Genomic DNA, 25,365 nt, shown 5'->3' on the forward strand with positions numbered 1-25,365 from the left:
GTTTTCAAATATTAGGCTTGTCTTTCTTACAGGAAATTTTCTGATATTCTTAACATAGTTCAGTAAAATCTCATTTTGCAGACAGTATTGCTAAGTTTTCGGATGTGTCAAAGTAAATTTTGACTCATCAAATGTATCACTGTTTCACATGGATGAGAAAGTGTTGCTTTGCAGTATCTAAAGACATGCATAAAATGATAAATCAAAAATTTTCATGATTCAGAAGTTAAGAATATGGACTGCATTAATATCCTCCGAGGCTCTTACAATGAATGAAATTTATTCTTCAGTTTTCATTATTTATGTTGATGGACTTCAGATGTTCTCCAATATTTTTCAGCAAAATAAAAACCATTTTTCCTGTCAAAGTTCAATAATTACGCAGCTATAATAATTAGATGTACTTTACTGACTCCTAAGGTTGTGGGAAATATACAAATATCATAAATCCCACGGTCAGATCCTCAAAGGTATTTGTATACCTTACTCCCTCTGGCTTAAAAAATAAGTAGAAACCACGTGATATGTTAAGTTCTTAAGCACCATCATGTGCTTGAACTTAAATACCTCTAAGTACTCTAATATCCAAGGTTCCATGGCAAAATTTGCCAGCTTAAGTAGGAAAGACTTTCAGAATTTCTTTTATGATAGTTACAGGTAACATTAGGTCTAGTTTAGTATGGAAGGCTGAGGCAGGCTGAAGATGACCCTCTGCACCATCACTGTGGATGAAATTAGAGTGCAGGTGATCCTCCTGGCTGCTGAGCTCTGTGCACTGGAGAACATTATTTTGAAGCAAGTTATGTAATTCCTTACTACAGTGGAGTATGTATTGACAAAAGCATTCCTTTCTAGCATTTTTCTATTATAAGCCTGTAAAAAGTTTATGTCAGAAAAAATAAAAGATTATACTTGGTGCAGTAAGGTCCATTTTAAGTTCTCTTCTTAACATTTCTCAGGAATAAAACTAAAGTGAGATGAGATTTCCAGTAAAGTACTGTTTTTAATCAGACTTTCATATTCTTCTACATAAATATGTCACTGGGTAATTGGGCAAGTCCTGTACTTGTCAGCATCCAGAGGCATTTAACACCTGGAGCTGCACAAATAGACTGATGTGAGGCAGATTTCTGGGATATTCTTCTGCAGAACTCGTTCCAAAACTCTGGCATATTTTCAAAAAGCTATTTTTCCTTCTTGACATGTAGAAATTTTTTCTGAGTTTGTATTAAAATGACAAGTCAGATTTCTTTTCACCCCAACTTGAGATGTAATTTTAGCAACTAAGTACTTTCCATGCAAACCATATTTTCATTTCTCATAAAGAGGATACAAAACTGAAAGATTACCTTGACAGAGGAGGCATACCAGGGTTAATAATAATAATCACTGTTAGCTATCATATTCTCTCTTTAAGCTCTTTTTCCCACAACTACTGGATTCATAATGATGTATGTGGATTCTAGACAGCAAATCATCAGTCTTTTTAACTGGATTTTTCTCTGTGTTGAAATTTGATTAATTTACCGAAAGCCTTAAAAGCCATTGCATAGCCCCACAGATGTCCCTAAACCCTGACAGCATAAACAGGTACATATGTACATCCCCCAGAACCTGTATGACAAGTTTAGGATATTTATATTTAGTAACTTTCTGTTTAATATAGGATCTACTTTCCCTGTGTAGCAAAGCAATTACCTAATTAACGGTTACATCCAAACAGAATGGCTCAGGAGAGGAAAAAAGAATTTTTAGGACGACTGTGTCAGACTGGAAAGGAAGTATGCATCAGTAATTCCCTTTCACATTTGATACTTCAGCTAGTATTAACTTAAAAGTCCAAATATAAGCCATTAAGCAAAGAAATGAACAAAATGAAGACCAACCTTGCAGGGACAGTGATGAGTTGAAAATAAGGACATTTGGGTTCAATTCCGAACTCTTCCCTTGCCAGTATAGCTTTGGGCAGTTTCTTTGTTGCTCCCTTCCTTATCTATTTAATAAGGACATTTATACTAGATTAATTCTACTCTTTCCTGCATGCCTTTTGAAGGCCTCTTGAAGGCTTTTGTAGTAAAAAGCACTACTTCTGGTATCTGCAAAACTCAGGAAAATAGAGGCCTGCTTTTGTTGAAGACACAAGAAGAATTAAAGGAGGGAATCACCATCAGAGATTATGTTCTACCATAGGCCTGGTGAGAACTGCTGCTCAGTGTCAATAATATGGGGCTAGGCACTATGTAGTGCTAAAGATGACCCTTCAGAAAGCTTCTAGTAAAAGGAATAACTTGTGAGAGAGAGTAATTGGGACAGCTATAAGAGATCTAGTGAAAAAAATTCACAACAAAACACTTTCCTGTTAAAACAACAAAAAAAGCTATTGCAAAATTTCACTGCGAAAAGCAGATAATCAGATTCAGTACAATTTCTTGTAACAAATGGGAGTCTGATTAGAAATGTCAGAATGAAATCTTGTGTCATTTTGACATCAGCATTTTCAAACATATTGATTTTTGGAACTTCTCATTTTGTAAAAATTTCAATTTTTTTTCTTGGTTTATGTAAAACACAGATGCTGATCTATAGAAATTACTTAACCAAGAAACATTCTTTCTGTAGACATTTACACTTAAATGACCAAACTTCAAGTTTCATTTTGGATTTGTTTTGGGTTTTTTTTGCAGGCCTTTCGAAAATCAGGTTTCTGCTGGATCTGGAATAAAGGCTTTCAGGAATAGAGGGACTGCTTATGTGCCACATTTTTCTTGACTGAAAATAATTGCTGCAGGTGTGGAAAATATTTCCACTGCTCAGTATAACTTCCCTGACAATGCAGATGGTTCAAGCTTTAACTCATACTGCTTATCTAAGGAAATAGTCCAGTAGACTGAAACAAAATACAGGTGTTCTCAGCATCAAACCTTTAAGCATCTTAAAAGAAAAGGAAATTACTAATTTTACTTGCTTTAGAATTGACAGAGAAAGCCAAATGCAGCTGCTGTGCAAGTTTTAAAATTATTTAAAATGTCACTAAAATGTCTTAAGTCACAGCAAATCATGAGCAGTAATGTATGTTAAAGAATATCATGTAAACCCTCCCCTCTCAAAATACACACTCTTTAGAAAAGAATCCACTATTCTCATGATGTATATTACAGGTATAAAATAAATAAATAAACCTATTACTGCATTCGTGTATTGGATGCATATTAAGTTGCTATGCTTGTTTTTTAATATTTATTTTTCTACCATAATCTTGTGGAATAAAAATCCTATGCAAAAAGGAACTGTTCTTTATAAATGACAATTAATTAAATATTGCTTGTTATGTAATACATATCCTAATAATATAGACATTTATAAGCATGCAAAATTACACAGAGAAATAAAACCAAGATGATTTTATCCTTCCTACCTATATTCTGTAGCAAGTTTACTATAATTATGATTTCATATTTGGTTTCTATACTGTAAAGATAAATGTTCCTGGATCAACTAAAGAGCTAAACATCATGTATTAACAACAAAAAAAGAACATATTTAATGTAGTAAAAAGCTGGGTAAGTATCCTTGAACCTTATAATGGAGAGTATTTTGTAATATCATTGATGTTTCAAATGAACCTAGGATGGGTACCTAGAAAAACTGACAATACCCAGTAGCAATGTTAATATTGTCAGAAAAATAATAAGGCAATGAATGTTTCCAATAAGAATACACCTTGTTTCATTTTGGAGGCCACTAATAAAGGTAAATTTTTGCATACTCTGATAATTTTTATCTAACAATCTATCTGTACAGTTGCATGATCTTTAAGAATGTAATTAACCTATTTTTCTTGCTCTAATTACAAGGCAAAAGATTTGCATAGGTAAAAAGAAAAATTAATTTGTTTAGAAGGGAAATCCAAATTTTGCCTGAAGCCTTATAACTCTGTTGCCATGACAATCAAAGAGCCTGGTCTTACAAAACCTTTTAGAATTTATCCACATGAGTAGTTCTTACTCTCTGTGCCAGTGTTGACTTCTCCCATTGTGAGTGACCACCGTAAGAGATGGAGCCCAAAGTCATGGGCTAAATGAACTCAATATAGATTTTGTGGACATTTCTGGATGTTTTACAAGGGGGTTCCACAGACTTAGGGAGTGATAGCTGCATATTATATATAAAGATAGGAAGGAGGGCTGGTTAATGAGGATGTATTGGATTGTGTGGTACCTGAACATGATGTAAATGGTGTAGAAAAAGGAATAGAGAATATGCTGGGTTTAGCTGGAGGGGAGTTAGTTTTCATTCTAGTAATTGGTATGAGGCTATGTTTTAGCTATGTTTTAGAGATGTTTTAGCTCTTGTTGAGCAGAGCTTCCACAGTGAAAAGGCCTTTGCTGCCTCTCATCCCACCCCACCAGAGATTGGGCTGGGGCTGCACAAGGAATTGGAAGGGAACACAGCTGACCCCAGCTGACCCAAGAGACACTCTGTACTATATGGTGTCATATAAAACACATAAAACAGCATATTAAACAGGGGAAAGACAAAGGAAAAGGGGAGAAGGAATGTTCAAAATTATGCCATTTGTCTTCCCAAGTAACCATTACCCACAATGGAGCCTGGCTCTCCCAGAGGTGACTGAACACCTGCCTGCCCATGGGAAGTGGTGAATGAATTCTTTGTTTTGCTTTGCTTGAGTGTGTTTTGCTTTACCTACTAAAGAGTCTTTGTCTCACCCATGAGTTTTCTCACTTTTCCTTTTCTAGTTCTCTCTCCTATCCCACCAGGGGGGAGTGAGCAAGAAGTCCTGGAGTGTTTAGCTTCCAGCTGGGGTTAAACAATAATATTCATGCAAGTTGTTCCACTGATTGAATTGCTGATGTGAGGAGAGGTTGCAATGGGCAACTTGAATTTAGGATGCAGTCCTTGTTCACACAGAGAGTTGAGGGGATGAATTCTGCAAGTAAGAGATTCTTTCTGACAGTGAAGATGACATTTATGGGTTGTGTTATTCTTCCTTAGTTTTGCTTTATTTGTTCCTACACTAGTCACACATTTTAGATAGTGAAATACACAAAAATTCTGCTTCAATGCACAAGTGTATGTGTTTTGAACCTTTACTTCTAAAATCAAGTCTGATTCCTTTGAAGCCTGTTGAAATATTGTCACACTACAGTGTGTTTTTTCATCTGTGCTTCCTCCCGCTGCAGTGATTTGAAGAAGTTGCATTACCATTCTCTCTTTAAAAACTTCCTTATGGAGTCCTCCATCATACAAGTAGGAGATTTATTGGGAGCTACCACAAAATTACATCTTTTGAATGGTATTTAAGTTCTGATTCTTGTTCTTCAGTCCTGCTGTGGCCTGGCTTTTGTGATTTGGCTTTATTTATCCTTCCTGTCCTGAAAACCTGCTGCCAGGAACCTGTCATCTCCATACCCAGCTGCACAGTCCATGATAGCTTCCACACAAACCCGCTCCTGATCCGTTTCCAGCTCCATCAAAAGTGGCCATATTTCCAAGGGGTTGCCCTCAGAGTGGAGGCAGACCCTTACCACAGTTTACTCAAGAACCACTCAACTTTCCAAACTCAGTGATCAACCAGGATGCGTAAGAAAATACAAATGTTTCACATCGCCATGATCCACCTTTTAGTTCTACCCTTATTTCTGAAACAGAGACCCAAATAAACCAGTCTTCCTGGAAAAGCAATCTGCTCTTGTATCTCAGTTTATTAATTGTGCAATTCCTGATCTGCTAGGCAATTTCTTGACAATGACCCTAAGCATTTGTAAGTCAGGTAGTCCTTGCACTCCCCTAGCACCCTTCATCCAGGAAAAAAACACATTACAGGTATTAAGAAAAAATATCTTACAATGCCCACTGAAAGTATTTATAATAATTCTCAACACTTCTCTAACACACAGGAAAAGTTACTTGATGTGAAAACATCCAATAGTGGATTTGATTATTTTATGACCTAGGTGATAATTCACATTTTCAGCTTTCTGACTTGTGTAAGAGGATCTCTCTCCCACTATTTCTAAAACACAGCATCCAAGTCTGCACTTGGTTGTTGTTTCCCATGGAAACAAAATAGAATAAATCTTTTGTACCTGACAGTATTTCAGACATTCAAAACCTTTCTGTAGCTTTCATTTACTAAAATAAAATTACTCATTCTTGCATTGATATGGGATTTGTTTCACCTCCCATTTTTGCCTTCTAGTGGTCAGTGCACAACTGAGGTGCAGAGAAGGTATAGAACCACGACCCCAGAGAAACAGAGCAAGAGAAGGAAGAGGCAGGAGGAGGGGAATGGAGGGAGGAAGGGAAAAAGAGAGAGAAATGTCAAAACAAATTCCTAAACATCCTCTTTAGCATGGAAATATGTACAGTGCAGCTGCAGATGTTCCAGTTCAAGTGCAAATGACAGCACAGGTGTGCACAAACACACACACGCACACACACACAGTCACAAAGCAAGGGAGAAAGACAGAAATGATCTTACAAAGCTGCTGCAGTAATCAGGACACTTGCTCCTGAAAAGAAGCATGCAAGCGAACATTCTTTTGTTACGTTTGTACATCTTTGCAATTTTCATTTACTATTGCTATTTTGTCATATCTATCACCACATCAGAAAGATAGTTATTATTAAAAGGAAGGAAAAAGGCCTTACCATGCAGTGCATCAGGAAGAGATGAGAAGCACAGAGCATGCTGCAGAGATTAAGCTCAGCATGGCATTCAGATATCCTTTGGAATTGAAGAAAATTGTCCAACCCATTCTTCCTAACAAAGCAGACAAGTTTTCTCTAGGCTTGAATTTTTCACCAGAAGACAGATCCTTACAGTGCATTATATTTTCTTCTTCAGGAAATATATTTCCTCCAGTTAAGTTTCAGCTCCGCAATGCCATTTCCAATCAGCTCTAAGAAGTTCTTCATTCCCAGACGTGTGGTGTCATCAGAGGGACTCCAAAGAAAATAAAGGAAAGAAAGAAAGAAAGAAAATAATACCTTACCAAAGCCCTGAAATTACTACACTGAAAAGGAGAAGATATAAAAATCCCACAACACCCCTGCATTTGTTCTATTGTTATCTAGGTGTTTCACAACAATCAGTACTACCTCTTAGGTCTCATATATGCAGTGCTGATCATTTGCAACCAAGGAAGAGGCAAAAACTTTCCCAATTTACACATGATGAATTTTCATTGCTGCTGCTCAACTGTGCGCTACCAAACAACCCTTTTCATCCTGAGGCGTCTTTAAAACCATCTGACAAAAAGCAGCTATCCCTTCCCCTTCCCAAAGAACATGAATATTAGAATTTCTAGAAAAGTGTTGAATAAAATCTGACAAATAACCAAAAAGTACAAATCAGATCTAAAAGCAAAAGCCTTGAAGCAGAAGGCTTCTTGAGCAACGAGGTACTTTGCCTGAAGAATTTGGGGACACACGCATTAAGTACCGTGGGGAAGCGAAGAGGGAAAAAGAACGGTGGTTATCAGTGTTTGGAGAAGATGGGGTGGGACCAAATGGGTGTCAGGCAGGAGTGGGATCCTGAGTCAGCCTCCTGCCTGCTCGCCGACAGCAGCTCGGGCTTTCCCTGCACTTTCTGCAAAGCATATTAATTGATTCTGGTTGCTGAGCAACTAACTCTGGGGAGCCACATCGACGGCTCCGGCTCCAGCACAGCTCCAGCAGCAGCAGCAGCAGAGAGGGGATGCTCTCCCCCGCCTCTCCTCTCCTCTGCTGCTCCCGGAATCAGTCACCGTACCCGGCTGTCCTTAGCTGCCCTGCAGGGAACCTGGCAAACAGGAGCCCTCAGCAGGGAGGAGCCGGCCCGGCCTGCGCTGCCCGGGCCGCGGGCTGCGGCCACGAGAAACCGGCCCGGCAGGTGAGCCGGGGCGGTGAGCCGCCCTCTGAAAGCACTGGTCATCTGCAAGATGCTAAAGTGACAAGAAAGTCCCGTGGTTATCACAGAAACATAGAATATCCTGAATGGGAAGGGACCCAAAGGGATCATCAAAGTTCAGCTCCTGGCCCTGAACGGGACATCCTCAGGAACCCCACCATGTGCCTGAGAACCTTGTCCAAATGCTTCTTGAACTCTATCAGGCTGATGCTGTCACCACTCTTCTGGGGATCCTGTTCCAGTGCCCAACCACCCTCTGGGTGAGGAACTTCCTAATATCCAATCTAAACCTCCTCTGACGCAGCTTCATGCCACTTTCTCCAATCTTATGTGAGTTTCTAGTTGAACATGTGCCCACTTAAGCTCAGTCCCTGCAGTAACAGCAACTATTGCTTATTCCTGACCTCTTTATCATGTTGAACTTCAGGCAGAGCAGACACTTGTCTGGTTGGAAGGGTGCACTCTAAACCACAACCACTATGCTGAGGAATTGCCTTGGCATCTTTGACACTGGTTTTGATACAAAAGGGATGCCTCTGACAAAACCTTATAATTGCTTTAACTGATACATTTAAGTTCCAGGGAAGAGCAAAGCAGCAAAGAGGTAATTTAGTTTTGATCCACAAAAGAGATGGGATAACTGAATAACTGGAGCTGGCTCAAAGGGGTTTCTCCTAGAGTGCCTTTACTGATGGCCCAGTAGGAGCAACACAGAGGATTTCTGCAAGGTTGATGCCAAGGGGATAGACCCTGAGCAGGGCCTGACCCCTCCAATTTGTGGCAGTGTTTCCACTGTCTTCTGTAGCTATTTATCTGAAAGAATGCCCCAAAACACCACAGTGTCTGAAAGAGGACATTTCCCTTGTGGTGTATAAACCCTTAGTCAGATCATGGCATTTGTTCAGCACTGACTAAGCTGTCTTTCTGTTGCACAGGTAAGATGTAAGGAATGAAAAGACCTCAGGATTTCTCTCCCTGTGACCTGGCAGTAAGTACAACACTAGCTCTTGGCCAAACTGCTCACGCATGATTACTGTCAAAGATCTGAGCTAGATCAGCTCTTAATTTTGTTATAGAGCTAGGATAAGTTAAAGGGCAAGGCCCTGAGAACTGCCTTAGCTTGCAGTCACAGAGTAGAATTACCGAATTCTCCCCTTGAAAAACTCCAACCTATATCTAGTAAGCCCTATCTAAGTGGCAAACACCAGGTCTTTGTGAAGAGGGACAGATTATCTTAAGGAAGAGAGTTACTTTCCTGGCAGTACTTGAGCTGCACCACACTGCTTTCATGCTTTATAAAGATCTACAGTTTAGCCTCATTTTCTTAGCAAAGCCAGATGCTTCACATATCTTCAAGCTCAGGAAACCATGAGATCCTGTTAGCAGAACTGCTGTATGAAGCAGATTACAGAATATATTCAGTTCATCCAATATGTTTATTGATATGAGTATATACTGGGAATTCTTTATCCCCCAAGTACAACATCCAGAGAAATACTGGAACATTTAGACTAAGGGAACAAAGAGAGGTGGAGAGATTTCACAAATTCTTTCAAAGAAATTATTAAGTCTATATGAATGGATTTCACCAAACCCATAGTAAAGAAAGATTTATTTCAGCATGATAAGTTGTTGTTGTTTTATCTTTCCACCATTACTCCTTTACATTCATGCTGGTGCCTGTTTTTATCCCCAACAGTACAATATTTAAAAAATGTGACAACAAACTATTAATATTTTAATGTGCTTTGTTTTGTACTTTATTTTTACAAGGCAGAATGCCAAACAGTGTTGAAGTTCTTTGTAGTGGAAAAAATATCATTACAAGTTTTAGGGAAGGGCAGTTTGAAGGGCAAAACAATAAAACAAAACAACCATAGAAATAAAGCTAAACAACAGGTAGTTTCAAAATGAAGCAAACTAGTGTGTAAGAAGGAGCTATCAGATTATTAAAAAAATTTAAGAGAGGTAGGTTTGGAGATGTCAACATTTGTGCAACTTTTTAGTGTTGTTTTTTTAGAGAATGCAAGGCTGCTTAGATAAAATTCAGTATCTTACAGAAAGCAAATACAGTATCCCTCTTTCACTTACACAAGACTTGAATTTAATCTCATAAAAATGCTTTTTATTATTCATTTAAAAGGATGACTAATGCATATGTTCTACGCCTATTCCATTTTTTATGTGTCTTTTCTCACCTTTATATCCTTTCAATAGTAGCATTATCCTCTGTGAGAAAATAGATGTCCTGTGAGCCTAAGGTAGGACCAAGTCAGCCGCCATGCCCCGAGGGAATGGTACAGCTGGTGTCCCATAAAACCTGGCAGCACTCTCCACGGTACAGCCCTTGATCCAGTCAGGATCCCCACTGCGGGACCTGGGCACCAAAGTGACTGGGACGTGAAACAAGCCATGGCACCGGCTTGGGCAGAATCCCATTTCTGATCTTAGACTCTATTGCCAGGACCTAATAGTGAGAGAAAGTCCCCAGGGAGACAAATGGGAAGAAAAAAGACACTTCTGTCAATATGTTCTAGTCCAGAGTGTAGGTAAGGGCCAAGTGGAGAGATGGCATTAGAAAAAGGCAAGTGAGTGCTGCAGCAAGCACGAAGTGGTGGCTGAGGCCAGGGAAACAGTGCCTTTCTCTGGAGCCTGTGCTGCAGGCACAGAGGGCACAGGGTGGATGGGCTCCTTACTGTGCTGGGCAATTACTCTCCTCTACCCTGAATCACAGCAGAGGCCCCTGGCCATTCGGGAGATGGGGTCACAGACCGACAGACATTTAAACATTTGAAGCAGAAAAATCTCTTGGGAATTCTCCCTGCAAGCCAGGAGCAGGGGAGACCAGAGAGCTGGAAGCAGAGGTGCACCAGCCTTGCTCTCTGTGTGCTCAGGCTGCTTCTGCAGTGCCTGGCAGCAGCAGGTGCAGGGCACCGAGTGACACGGGAAGCCTCCCCAGCTGCCCCAGCTGCCTGACATGGGATGGTCCAGACACTGAAAGCAGATGAAACAGCTGCTTGCCAAAACATTAGCCTTCATCACAATCGTAGCTTATTACTAGGAAGACCACCATTTTATTCCTTCCACGCCACACCTTTCCAGAATCTGTGATTTGAGAAGTGAATTAGATTTTTAAATGCAGTATTGTGTGTAATAGATACAGTAATTTTAACAGAACTGCAAAGATGTGCCCAGATAACAAAAATTATTTCACATATGAAATAAAATGTATAATTCAATTATTAACTAAATTTTGATTAAAAACTGGTGAAAATTATTTGCAAATAAATGTTCTGGGCATGTTTCTCATTTTGACCTTTCAATATCCTGTGTCACATTTGTTATTCGGTCAATTACAGCACAAACAACTAAATTGATTTCTTGCCTTTTTAGTTTAAATGCCATAATACATGCAAGAGAGTCTGAGCTTCAGTGAGTATATTTCCAGGTCATTAATTGAAAAATCTAATCATAAGAAATAGACTTTTATTAAAAAAATATCCAAAGCATACAGAGGATGTACACATAGTACCATCTATCTGCAGAATATTTAGCATTCCTAAACCCTATTTTTAGCATATTTTAAATATATTATTAGTGTAATAATTATTTTCTATATGGCAAGTGGTCTCTTTCTTTTCTGTTTTCCATCAATGCAAATCAGACTAGGATACCATAGTTGTCAAAAACTTACAAGACTAAGAAAATAGTATGTGGTAAATAAATAGTAAATAAAGCCAGTAAAATGAAAAGCCTCTATGATTTGTTATTCTCTTTCTTTTTAAATAAATGATACTTTACTATGACTCATCTGCCAACTTATCTGCCGACTAAAGAATGATAAAAGGTTACAGCTTGTGTTTGATAATTGTTGGGTTTGTTCATACTTTCATAAGCTAGTCTGAAATAAATATTAGTGGGTCTGACTTGTATTTCATTTAAGGAAAAGTAAACCTCTTACATTCACTGATTTCAATGAAATCACCCTTAATTCACATCAGTGGAGCGAGTATAATCGATTGCTGTACTAATTTTTGTTCATTGCAGAGTTAGCTTCAGTTTAAATTTGTTATGTACCAGTAATATAGCACTGCCTACTTATATCACCCTAGGTCTAAAAATAACATTTCAATACTGCTGGATCAAAAATGTATGCACAAAAATTGTGACTACCTGGCTATGAGCACAGCCATTTTCATTGCAGAAAATATATACACTAAGCATCTTTGTTTCTTTAGAAAAAGAAAATCTGTTTTGAAATTAACTTCTTAGCATACAAATGAAATATGAGTGATTTCAACCCATTTAAAAACGGATATCTTGAGCCATACTTCCATTTTGTACATGCATTATGCTATGGCAGTTGTATTTTTTGGGGAAAATCATTGATATTGAACATAAACTAGATGTCAAAATAGAGAGTTTTATCCTAATCCTCTGAAACAGGGAGAAAGACGCTCCTTGATTTCTAAGGGAAGATGACTGAGCTGAGTTCTTAGGAGACTACTCCAGTCTCAGGCAGAAACTGCTTAGCCTGTTGCACCAAATAGAGGCAGCCTTGCCCCTCTAGAGCTGCTGAAATGAGCAAGTTCTGTGCTTACACTGAACCACTCAGAAGACAAGTACTGTGTTCTGAGAGGTGATGATGTGTTGGCAGTGCTTGTGCTCAAAGTGGAATCTCATTAGAAAAGCAGTAATCTTGCTGTAGAGCTGTGCTGTAAGATAGGACATGCAACACATGAATTCATGAATCCCAAGGGTGATCATCTGCCTGAAATTCTTCTCTAGATAAGCATGTTCACACGTGGCAAAAAAAGCTCTCAAGCAGCAACAGTTATTACTGCTTAATAAATATTCACATTATTTCTCAACAGGCAATATACCCACTGGGCAAAAAAAATAATAGCATGCTAATGAAAGATTAGACAAACATGGGCTAAATTAGTCTTACTACAGTTCTGTTAAGCTTTTGGGTGTGTATTACATGACATTACTATTTAATACCATAGAACAAAAATTTCTTTCTTTCTCTCCTCTTTTTTTTCCTTTTATTTTTTTCCCCTTTCTTCTTTTTATTTGTTGTTTGGTTTTGTTTTTTTTTTTCCCTTTAGCAAAAGAGGTAGGGGTTTTCTTTCATGGATTAACTTCTTCTTACTTTTCTTAAGTATTAAGAAAAGTAACATAACCTGAATATTTATCTGATTCACACCTAAACCTCTCAATTACTACACAGGATGCTGTTAGAATTAATGTTGCATAGCAGCCAAAGTAGTCCTAAACATTATTCAATACTCCAAAGTATACAGTATGGGTGTTGTCATGATACGGCACAGCATTTGAATAAACACACCTTGAGGAATGTGACAGAAGCCAGATTTAAGCATCTGCTGGCATTTCTATTCTGGAAACAGCTGATCTCCAGAATACCAGTATTCTGACTGGTAAAACCTCTCAAACGCCTCTCATTCTTTGCTTCACATAAGACTCAGCAGCTGGTTTGGTTTTCTTTTCACCACTAGCAGAGGTGTCTTTGTAAGCATCCTTCTGGTGAAAATCACTTGCAACAGCTCAGAAAGTCTCTTCAGTTTAACAGAGAATACCCCTTAGCTGTTGGGGGGAAAATCTCCATCAGCAATGCTCTTTTAAGTCCTTCCTAAATAGTCACTCCATTGATAGGTATTTTTAAACCTTTACTGATGAATAAAGTCCTGGTATTCAGAAGGAATCCACAGAGTTAAATTATACCAGCAAAATACACAAATATAGATCCACAAGGTACTCTGAGCTACCTCCTCTTAAAAACAAAAACAAAAAAATGAAACAAAACCAAGCAAAACAAGACAAATCAAAACCAACCAGAACATGTTAACTCTTTATGATATATCTGTTTCTTAAATATTCCAATTGCTTTCAGGCTTTTCCTTGGAGCTAGTGTCTGTTTAATTAATTAATCACAGTATTTGCACATCTTGAATGCTTTGTTTTAATGTCTCACTCCCTTCTGTGGATATCTCAGCTGTGAGATTTTAATGAGAGCCATTTCTCATGTTTTTATGCAGAATTATTATACAGAGGAGAAAGTGATAATAATTCAGTCTTCTCTTAATTACACTTCTAATTATTCTTAGAAGTTTATTTATAATTGTGTCTGCCAGCAGGATTTGTTTCAATTATCATATCCAGATTGGAAATGTAGCTTAAATTAATTCTTTCTGTAAACAAGAAGTATAAATATTTATTTTTAACTCAAAATTCTTCCTTCTCTGATAGTCATTCTTATAAATAAAAATCTTTGAGAATCATGTAAAATTTTTGCCCTTCAATACTAATAATACATAAGGTAGCAAATGTTCTCAGAGGACCAAAAAAACTTAATTAAGACAAGACCTATTTATGGCCAAAGGGTCTTTTTTCTTTCCGTAAATGGTAATAAGGGCTTTTATGTTAAAAGTCTTCAGATAGGAAGCCTCACCTCTAGAGGCACAGCAATGCCATTACTCAAAGAGAATAAGTGTTCTTTCAAGGGTGAATGGGAAAGAAATATCTATTTTTGATGCTGTTACATTCCCACTTGCAAGAAAGGAAACCCCTTGTTTACCACAGTATTTCTACAATAACGCAAACCTCATCTGAAAAGTAAGCTGCCCAAAGATCTCAGATCAGTAAATCCTGTTTTCAGGGAAAAACTGTTCAACAAAAATAATCTTTAGAAAGTACAATCTTATACATGTTATTTCATTTTTCATATTAAAAAAATATTTTAACCACAGTAATCAATCTAGAAGTAATTATAGGACAACTGAAAGATATTTATAAATGGATATTTCAGTATGCACAGATGGTTGATATACACATTCTCTTCCAATAATATTAAATGTACAAAAGTTAGGGATTAATTTGGAGTGAGAGTCATATCTTGGCTATGGAAATAAATAATAGCTATTGTTAGGTAATGGCTTTGTAACCCGACAGACAGAAAATGACAAGGTGCTATAGTGCTTGTTTAAAATCCAGAGACAAGCAGCTCGCCTTCATATCAAACGTGTTTCCCTTCAACAGCGGTCCCCTGCAAGCCCCTGCTCCCCCAGCAAAACGAGCACGGGAAGAGAAGCCTGTGAGACTTACCTGCTTGCCTTCAGAAAATGAAGAAGTTTAAAGCATCAAAGTTCTCGTGACAATCAGCCACTAGCACTTAGCTTATGAGGAAATAATTACATTCTTCCATCTTTTAGCTTTCTCAGTAAGTGAAAGCTAGTGATGGATGCCAGCAGCCTCGTTAAAATATCACTGTAATCCGTTCAAGCTCTGGAGATTGCTTAGAAAACCAAGTCATAAACATGCAGTGTCTCTGGCTTCACAAGCAGCTCAGCCTTTTCCAGGCGTGTGCACGTCTTCCTTTTCTAGTACTGTACTTCGCAGAGCCCTCGACCTAGCTTCATCTGAGTAGAAAGAACACAGTTGTTGAAAGCAAACCCTATCTGAACAGAAGTGTTCTATGGGTTTGTTTTCTTACATCAAATAGTTGTTATTTTAGGAAAGGAGACACCCTTTATGTTTTTGGTTCCTACTGTTCCCTCATCAAGAAAATAATAATAAAAAAAGCTTCAAATAGAAAAGCAAGAAGCAAAGAAGAGGATACAGCAGTTCAAGAAGCAGCAGGCAAGGATGGGTGTCTTGTGATTGCTTTGAGTTAATACTCCTCAGGGGGAGTTGAAAAAAGCACAAATACAGCAAAATCTGTCTTACAGAGTAAAAATCTGTTGTATAAGCCAGACTCTGGCAAAGTAAAACAGCATGTGCATTTACTCTATTAATCTCATGAATGCCAGAGTGCAAAGAAAATTGGTAGCTTTCTATTTACTAACAGCAAACAGGTAGGAAAGAGGAAAGAAAATTCAGTATGCATAACTTCTCTAATTGTTTCTGCTCTCCTGAGAAATGTATCAGATCTATTGTGAAAGCTGTATTTATCAGTACCACAGAACATTTTCTCATTATCAATATTTTCTGGAGCATATGTGGAGGATGAATAATTAAGAGTGCTGCATCCCTGAGATGAAAACAGCACATTTGTGACTGGTCCTCCAGGAGCTTAAACGTAACAGGTCTTTGGGCTCTCTGGAAAATATGAACATGAAGAACAAGAATCATAAGTACTGAACACTTTGGAGTAACTGACCTAATTACTGGCATCAAGTGATGGGAACTTCAGCCTAAAAACCTTAATTCAAATCTCCCTGAAGCCCATTAAAATAGACTGAGAGGTTGTGGATGAGGACCTTTGCCAGCTGGCTCCTTTGTCCCTGGGCATCAAAACACAGCTAGATCACAAAATCACCAAAAACTACTTGGAAGGAGCTGGTTGAAACCCTGCTCTGACCTGAAGTTGTCCTGGATGTGACAGTGTGATGCTGGGTCTGAATCTGCTCAGATAATATATGCAGCATAAACACATGCCTGTTCCCTTCAGGGCCAAAAAGAAAACAGTCCATTTATTTGTATGATGAGCCCAGTCACAGACCAAAATGCCACTGAGCCAAATGCTATTCAAGCAGAAAACAAAGAAACTCCTCAGCTGCATGAATTTACTGTCCAGCTGTCACCTTTCATACTTTCCAGATGTACTACCCACCTGCAGTGCCACCAAATCTTGCAGAACACAGCGTTCTTGACTTTAAAGCTTTCTAGTTATTAACCCAGCTATATTTTGGGTCATTTTTCCTGTTAGCAGAGCTTGATCTAGCCCTTTCCAATCAGTGAAAACATCATATTTTGAAAAAAACCAATTATTTCCTGTTTCCATTGCACCTTGTTGTTAGAGGTGTTGGAATCAAAGTGTTTTATACACTGAAAATATGGGGGGAAAAGAAACAGACCCATGTTTCATATTTAATCTCTGAGGAACTGCACATGCCAGATACAGCAAATACCACATCCTTGGCACAGAACAAATTACTGATAGCTCAGGGCTTTGCCTCAAAATGCTGTAGCACTTAGTTTGTGTATTCCTTTCTTTTCCATAGTCACAATTCTGCATTTTGCTGCAATCTGAATATTCTAGGCTTACATGTTCGTGGAAAACTGTCTTCCATTTGAGGGAGCTTTGGGGGCTGATCCTGTAGGGGAAGCATTTGCTCTTATGTGCCTAAGCATTAGATATGCTGACTACTCTCTTTCTATAACTGATACCCAGGTGGAAGGCAAATACTCTTTCTAGATGCACAGTAACCCCACTGATTCTGGAATAGCCACAGATAGGAAAGTGAGAACACAGTTTTTTGAGCATTGAATTAAAAATCCCAGCCACAGCCCAGTCCAGCAACTTTCAGTGACATCTTGAATTGTATTAACTCCATTCAGACCCTACTGGGTCCCTAAGAAAATTTCACCTCTTCCTTGTCAGCTTTGCAATTTGGTTGGGCGTCTGACCCTTCCCTCTGGCACAGGGCTGCTTTCCAGAGCAGCACATGCAGCACCCCTGAGATGGAAAGGCAGCAAAGCAGCAATTGCATCATCTAACACAGCACATGCAAGCAAACTGCACTTCCACCCCCAGAGAAGCTGCCACTGGTGCAGCATGCAGTGCTTTGTGCACACCGACAGCCACTGGCCTGAAACTACAGATCAGGGGCTACTCCAGCACTGCCACTGCAATAAAATCTCTGCTGTTATATGGCAGAAATCTCAATGCACCTCCTCTTTTCAACTCACATTTGACTTCTAAATAAGCTGGCAATGCATTGTGTATTTTTAGCATGCCCAGGGTTCCTATTTTGGGTTACCAGCCGGAGAAATCATTGAAGAGGTCTGATGTTGAATGAACCTTTTAAAGACTGGTGCATTTTAACATTGGGCAATAGAAGAAAAAAAAAAATTAGAAAGACAGATATAAGGTATCAGTAGCTTCTTCCAGAAACAGAGGTCAGTGGCCATGAAATTTGTCACTATCTTGTTAAGCATCAAGAGCTTCAACGTTTTGACACTACAAAGTACACCTGCCTCTGGAAATTATTTTGAATGTCTGAGTTATCCCTCTTCCATCAGATACAATAATCTTTGTGCAAAAATATTTGTCTCATATTCTGTACAAAATACTTGCAGCACTCAAAGATACATTTTGGGAATAGAGGTCAATGTGTGTATGTCCCAAAGGTAGGATATTAATAACACTGGAAGATCTATAGTTTTCCATAAGACGTGGCATTTCAGCTACTGACTGTAAAAAATTGAATTTGTTCCAAGGGTTGTTTTTGCATAGGAAGGTGACACTACCCTTGCAGAGGACTTATAGGCATTCCCCTCTCATCCTGAGAGAGCCTGACTGTCCCAGGAAGGACTCTGAGCATCTTCAGTGCTTTAGGAAGGTCAGAAGGAACTGAATAAGGGTATACAAGCTCCAAAAGGAGCCAAGATCCTAACAAGCATAATATAATGCTGTATTGTGTCATCTATATTTTCTTACATACTATTCCAGCATGAAAAAAAGCCTTGGGATAAATTAATTTTATGAAATAAATGCATCTCCCAGGCACCAAAGACCTCCAAATATTCTTTTTCTTTGTATCTTGTGCAGAGAATCCTCATCAAAGCAATTCTTTCTCTGTATCTTGGTAAGTTGTTTTCATTAAACAGCATATCCTACATGATTTCCTTGGTGAAATATAATCAAATGGTAAAACAGTCCCAAGACCAAAAAGAAAATACTAAAAAACTTAGCTACTAAAAGTTAGCACTGTCCAGGGTGCAGAACCTTGTGAGAAAAAACAATAAACAAGAAATACAAAGATAAACAGAGGTGGAAATTGGTGTCTTTGACAATAACATTACTTTTATTTCTAGCTAGAAACATAAATCCTGGTGCACTCTGTGCATATCCATATTCATGTCTGGAATAAATTTTTTTTTGCTTAAAGAACAAGTCCCAGTACATGAGATTGAGGAAGCTGAGTCTATGGCTCAAGAGTCAGTTGTGCCTTAAGTTCAGCCATATTTCAAAATAAAAATCTATGATCGCTTCTACTCGTAGCTGCAGCAGCAAGAAATTAGATAACTGTGTTTAATTTTGATTAAGCTCAAACAGTTCTTTTATGCCAGATTTGAAATAAGTTCTAATACTGCCGAGCTGGACATGCTGCCATTGGGCTATCTGGTGTTCCCGTAAAAGAGTAGAACCTCTATTTAAACATACCCATATCATGCCAACACATGTGTCAACATGAATCTAAAGTGACAAACAGCTTTTTATTTATTGCCCTGTGCTCAGTGTAAGTGCCCAAATGTGAGAAAGTGCCAAGCTTGAGAAAGAGGCAGAATTTTCTTCATGGTTCAGAAACAGAAACCCTTTATCAAAGGAAAATTATTCTGGTCTTTCAGCTGCTTTAAGAGAAGGTTACAACACTTTCCTTTCAGACACCACACATGTGATGAATGGGGAAATACTGTAATAAGCTGCCAGGATATATCGATATAATGCCATTTTTTTCCTCAGACTTTCATGAACTCTATAGGGTCCATTGTGAAGTGAGCCAGATCCATTAGCTCTTGAAAAAAAATAGTCCTAAACTGCTTGATCACCCCTCAGAACCCTAAAAACAAAAGATAAATTACAAAATGGAGGTAAAACAGAAAGAGGATGATTGAAAGCCAAATCAAGGATAAAACTAGTGGTGGAAAGGCTAAGGTCAGGGCTGAAAAATAGACATGTCAGGGAAAAAATGATCTGGGAAGAGAGTTAGAGGTATAGGTGGAGAGGGCAAATGTAGGAGAGCATTGAAACCCATGTTAAAACGACAAAGGTGTGAAGCAAACAGCTTGGGATCCTGCATTCAGGTAAGAAGGCAGAAGATACCCCAAACTGCTACTTGATCATGTCGTGGAATTAACTGTCTAGGTCAGATTCTCTTCTGATCCAACCCCTGGCAAAAACTGGGAGGGGAAAAAGAAAGTGAGAATTATTTAAGTTAGATTGTTCATATTTTTAAACAGTTTTAGCCTTTCTTCACTAAGATTTTATTAAGATTTCTTACTGAGGGCAATTATTTTAGTTGCTCTGTGTTTGTTACATGCAATAGAGGTGCCTGGGATTTGGATACCTAGAACCAAACTACTTTCTCACCAAGCACTGGGTCAAGTTCTTGAAATCTGAGCTGGAGCAATTTCAGAAAGTACTGCTTCACCCTTTCAATGCCATTTTCAAATTTAAAGTCACCACCAACAAGCTGCCAGTGGAGCTTTTTAAGCTATGTAGTTCTGCACTGTACTGATATGTATTAGCTATGATCTTAGGGATGGTTATGCTGTCTCATCTGACCAGAATGGCCATTTCCAGCTCAAAAATATGGAAAAGTTGAGAGTGGTAGCTCTCTTTAACTTCTTTTGACTCCCCAAACCACACCAGTTTGTCTTTTTCCTTGCTTCAGTTTTAATAAATTGCTTTCCACCAGGTGCTACTCATTCAGTGAGTGTAACAGATGTCCGACTAGAATCCCAAAGGGATCACAACCATGGATGTAATGGCATCAAGTGTGGGACTATTATATTTTACAAATATAAGCTTATAGGTTAATTCAGGTAGGAAGGAACCTCAGGAGGTCATCTAGTGAATGTTTGTCTCTGACCCAGCTTCACTTGCTTATCAGATGTATGCAACTTGCTCCCAAGCTTAGCTGTAAGAGAAGATTTTTACTCTTGCACCTCTTGAACAGATGGGAAAGACATTGTTTTATTTCTCCTCAATTTTTTCTCTGACTGCATTCCTTCAGGAAAAGACAGTGGTTAAATATTATGAAGGTATTACAACCATTCTCACTGCATGCTAGATTATAAAGTTCATAAAAGAAAAATAAATTAACCACAGATTTCTTTTATCAGTTTATGTCTTGATTCATGCATTGCATGAGGAAGACTTTTGGGATTGTAAAGAAAATATCACATACGGAAGATTCATCCCAGTCATTCGTATATTTGCATCATAGAGCACCTGTGACCAGTTCTTTCTCCAGAGCACTTCAAAGAGTATGTGCAGTGATATTTTTCAACTTTGAACAAAAAGAATATTTGCATCCCATGTGACTCATTAACTCAACAGAGCCATAAAATATCAATCGAGCAACATGTAAAGAGGACTATAATAGCACAATGAGTCTGTAGTCCTATTTCTAATTAACATGGCTTAACTAGACACAATGAGCAATCTCACAGTGAAAGAACACTGCTGTGACAGTCATACAAATAATAATCTGGAAAGGTTCAAAGGATTTCAGTCCAGAAACCTGGTTATTTTTTCCATTATTACAACTCAATTTCATTTCAACTTGCAGCTTTTGAAGGGAGAAATCAAGAGCAGTATTAGAAGATGAGGGTCAGTATCATCATTACCCATATGCAAAACAGACATAACATTTATTCCCCACAAAAAGACACTGTGATGTTTTCATTATCATTAATAAAGTGCCTTGCAATCTATAGATGGAAAACACTGTCTAAATTCAAACAGTTATATCCATAAGAAAGGTTTTGCTTTTCAGTTCACTGACAGCCACTGATTTGTTTTGGTCTTTCTTTTTCCTAGAGAATATTCTGTTGTTTGGTCTTTGGTTTGTACTTTTATCCTCATCTTTGGAATCAGATAACACTGGGTTCTGCACAATGCTTTGCACATTTGCCATACTGAATTTTAAAGAGCCCCACCATTTTATGAAGTCAGGAAGCAAAATTTCAGTTACAGAAATGCTAGTACCATATACATTACAAAATAGGAGGTTTTAGGTCTGCAAACTCACAATTGTCACTAAAAAGCAACACTACTTGTGTCTACTCTACCAGATCTTTATTTATAGTTATTCTATTTTTTAATATCTCTTATATTTATCCAAGAACAACAAAATCAGGGACTTAAGCAAGGAATAAATAAAACTGTTACCTATATCTGTCCTGTACCAGCACTTTGTCAGGAGCAGCTATTCTGAATCTGCTGTCCTGAGGCATTAAAGCAAAGGTCATGGTTACTTGTGGTCTTTCCCATAAGCTTCAGGTGACAAATGCAGAACCTTGGACAAAATCCAACTCAGGAAATTGCCTCCTAACTACATACAATAATTTCTACAATTTCAATTGAGTAATGTATTTTTCTCCACACTCCATCTTAAGCTCCTGTTCTTGGGCAGTCTTCAGTAACATGAACTTTTTACACAAGAGTTGTTTTGAATTCTAAATACTCCTAAACACTTAAATTTCATGAAATATTTTAGTAACTCGTTTCAAAGCTCAATAAAAGCTCAAGCTTTTCTATTGCCATTTTATGTTGAAGAATTAACTTTTTGCGCCAACACAGTGTTTTCCTAAACTCAGTATTTAACTTCACAATTGGTAATTTCTTATTATTTTATTTATTTTTTCCTACATATATTGGAAAAGTACTTTTTTATAAGCTATCTTGTTAGAATCCGTTTGGGAATTCTTAGCATATGGAAAGAAGACTTGTTTCTTTGATTTTAGAATAGCAGATCTAATGGACAATGTGTTTTTAGTTGTTTACCATAATGCTGAAGTAGTTAGAGAAGGACAATGGTCAAAGGCTAGATACTTTCAGCTGCTTGAAAATGTAAGGAGAATCCCTGAATTGGCTTGTAATGCCATTGTGAGCCTGAAATTCATGGGAAATATTAGGACTAAGGTTATGTGAATATTATGGTTGAAGGTTTTGGAAAAACTTAGCAAAGACACCAGAGAGTATAATCCAGGCTTGTTGTCCCACAGTAATTTTGCAGCTGAACATTATCTGCCAGTAATTTCCCAGCTGAACATTATCTGCTTCTCTCCAAGAGCAGCCCCTGGGCAGTGGGGAGACCCTGGGTCTCAGCTGGCTCTGCTCCAGCAGCTTCAGCAGGGTGAGGTTTAGTCAGTGAAGGGGGTTTGGCTGTCTTGGTGCACAAGCAGTGCCACACTAAATCACTTTTAACCGATTTTTTCATAAAGGCACATGCTGTTTCCACAGGTTTCCACACCTGTTGGAAACTTCAAGCAGTTCCATAAATGTTGGATGACTTTGTTCTAGAAGATGTAGGTTTAAAAGCTATACCTTTTGTAAAAGCATAATTCCCACACTTCACTTTGTGAGTTTTCCTCTGTATTATAACACCCAATACTGGATGAAAAATATATTTATATTCTGTGAAGAAAAATTATCTCCTATGAAGACATAGCCTGTAAAGTTCTTCTTGTCTGCTTAGGCTTATTTCCTTCTAACTGCATATATTTTTTCTGCAGTCAGTTTTAGATAATCATATTATTCTCAGCTAAGTTTTTCAAATGATATATGAAGTACTTATTATATCAAACAGCTGCCACCAAATGGTCTTAAAATGGAAGATTAAAATCCTCAAAGTCAGTCAGTGACAGCATTATACTTGCATATACAATCTTAATACAGCCATGGGTGCAGCAGTTTTAATGCCATTTGCATATACTACTTATCCTCTACATAGGATCTTCTTATGATCTTAAAAATATATGTGAAACTCAGCAGAAAATGAAGACGAGGTAGTATTTTCACAGATAAGTTACAGGAAATGGAAAAATGTTTGTCCACGTGTTTTGAAATTCCATATATTTAATACATTACAGTTTCTAATATGTGCAAGTGAAGTTGGGGTATGGGGAGGAAGGGACAACTGGAGGGGTCATGGGATAGTAATCATATTTTAGAGGATCAATAATCTACGAGGAAGGTGCCAATTAATAGAAAACATCAGCCTGTAATTGCAACTCTAATATAATACACTGTAAATTGCATGGTCTTTGAGCAGTTATCAGGAAGTGTAATACTCTGGATGTTTACACATTCTTTCAATAATCTTCTACATCCAAGTTTGGGATTATTTTTTTCTCTTCACAGCTTTAATGGTCTTCTAATATTGTTTTGTGTTGTTTTGTTTTGTCATTTAATGTATTATACACATACTTATGAGGATGAAGAGAACCAACTAGTAATATTTTCACAAAAATATATTTTGTTTTATAGAGTGAGGAATAATTTAAAAGGTATGAACACATACTAAGAACAAATACTTAGTCCTGTAATTTATTTAATCTCTGACATTGTATTTCTCTTTCCAAACATCTACTGTACAAACTTTTTCCAAACAGTTCTCATAAAGTATGACACCATTGCATGGGGGATCATTATTAAGAGTTAAAGTTCTGATTTAAGTTGTTTCAAGCTGAACAAAATGAAGCAAATTGTTTTCTCATTTGTACTGTTATGCAAACTTTCCTTAATAAGTTATTGCTTAGTGGAATTTCACAAATATTTTGTGATGAAATCCAGAACAAGGAGAGAATCCTCACTCATATCAAATGTTTCCTCCAATATGCCAATTTCTTAATAGACCTTGCACTTTCAAGTGCATAAATATCAGAAAGAATAGTGGTATTCATAACTAAACCAAAGAAAATAGATATTTTTCCACTTTTTATTTTGTTATCCTTTTTTTTTTTTTTTTTTATTTCAGCTTTGTCCATCAGCTAGTTATTTAAAACTTCAAATTTTCTTCCCAAAGAACTTATTTATTCTGTTCTCTCCCTGGTGAAGAGGTAGGGCTAATTTATATGCAGCAAGCACATAAAAATTCCACAAGATTCTGCATAAATATTTCTCTGTCATTTCATACAATATTTCATTGTTACAGAGCTTGATTTCTCTACAGTTTTAACTGAATACATGTTCTATACCTTTTAATAAATCATAAGAGAATACCTATTAGATAGAAGAAAGAAAACTTAAAAATGCTGATATGGATTTACTATATAAAAAAATTGCTATTTTTCCTGTAGCAAAAAAAAAAAAAAAAAGGAATAGCTCCTAAAAAAAATCCCCTCTATCAATCTAATAATTTTAGAGCCAATTTTATGCATATAGCTTAATTCAACACACAACAGAGATGCCTTGCCCATTGTTCTGGGGTGACTGTATTCTCCAATATCCCCATTATCTGTTTTCTACTCAGAAATGGGTCTTGTAGCTTTAAAAACTGTAAAGTTGCATGGTTTTCCACCAAAAGGCCATGTTACAAGGATTAGGGCAACAAAAAAAATTTCATTTTAGCAGTCTCTTGGCCTATGCTGGAGGAAAATTATAAATAATAAATATTTTTTCTTCTAGTCTGGTATTTCCCATGCTCTCCAAAAATTACTATAAAGGGTTTTTTAGGTTTAGGTTAGGGGAGGAAAAAAAGGAAAAGAAAGAAATTATAATTTCTTAATTTAGTGAAATATATGAACTTCAAAATTATTTTAAAGTAGGGCAGATGCACCAAAAGCACTTCTAGAATGGTAACTTTTAGTTTTCTTGTTTCAGCATCAAAATTGAGAGATGAAATTCTGTTCTATTTCCCTCTAGTGACTACTTTCACTGAAATAGGATTTCATTCAGATTTATTGTGAAGTAGCAGAAT

General features: G+C 37.5%; 1 protein-coding gene across 3 annotated transcripts in view; it reads right to left on the reverse strand.

The window, feature by feature from the left end:
- The window catches only part of LOC110481152 (protein TUNAR), a 157,932-nt gene that overhangs the window by 21,829 nt on the left and 110,738 nt on the right, over positions 1-25,365 (reverse strand). For 2 of the 3 annotated variants that reach the window (XM_077783972.1, XM_077783971.1), the window contains exon 3: positions 6,673-6,967. The exons of the other annotated variant lie outside the window; for it this stretch is intronic. Coding sequence is in view for 1 of the 2 variants with exons in the window: in XM_077783971.1 (XP_077640097.1) it covers positions 6,673-6,711 (39 nt within the window). In the remaining variant the exon portion in view is untranslated. The remainder of the gene's footprint in view (positions 1-6,672; positions 6,968-25,365) is intronic. 3 annotated transcript variants of the gene reach the window in all.

This window comes from Lonchura striata, chromosome 6 (genome assembly GCF_046129695.1).
Source record: "Lonchura striata isolate bLonStr1 chromosome 6, bLonStr1.mat, whole genome shotgun sequence".
In the NCBI taxonomy this organism is placed as follows: domain Eukaryota; kingdom Metazoa; phylum Chordata; class Aves; order Passeriformes; family Estrildidae; genus Lonchura; species Lonchura striata.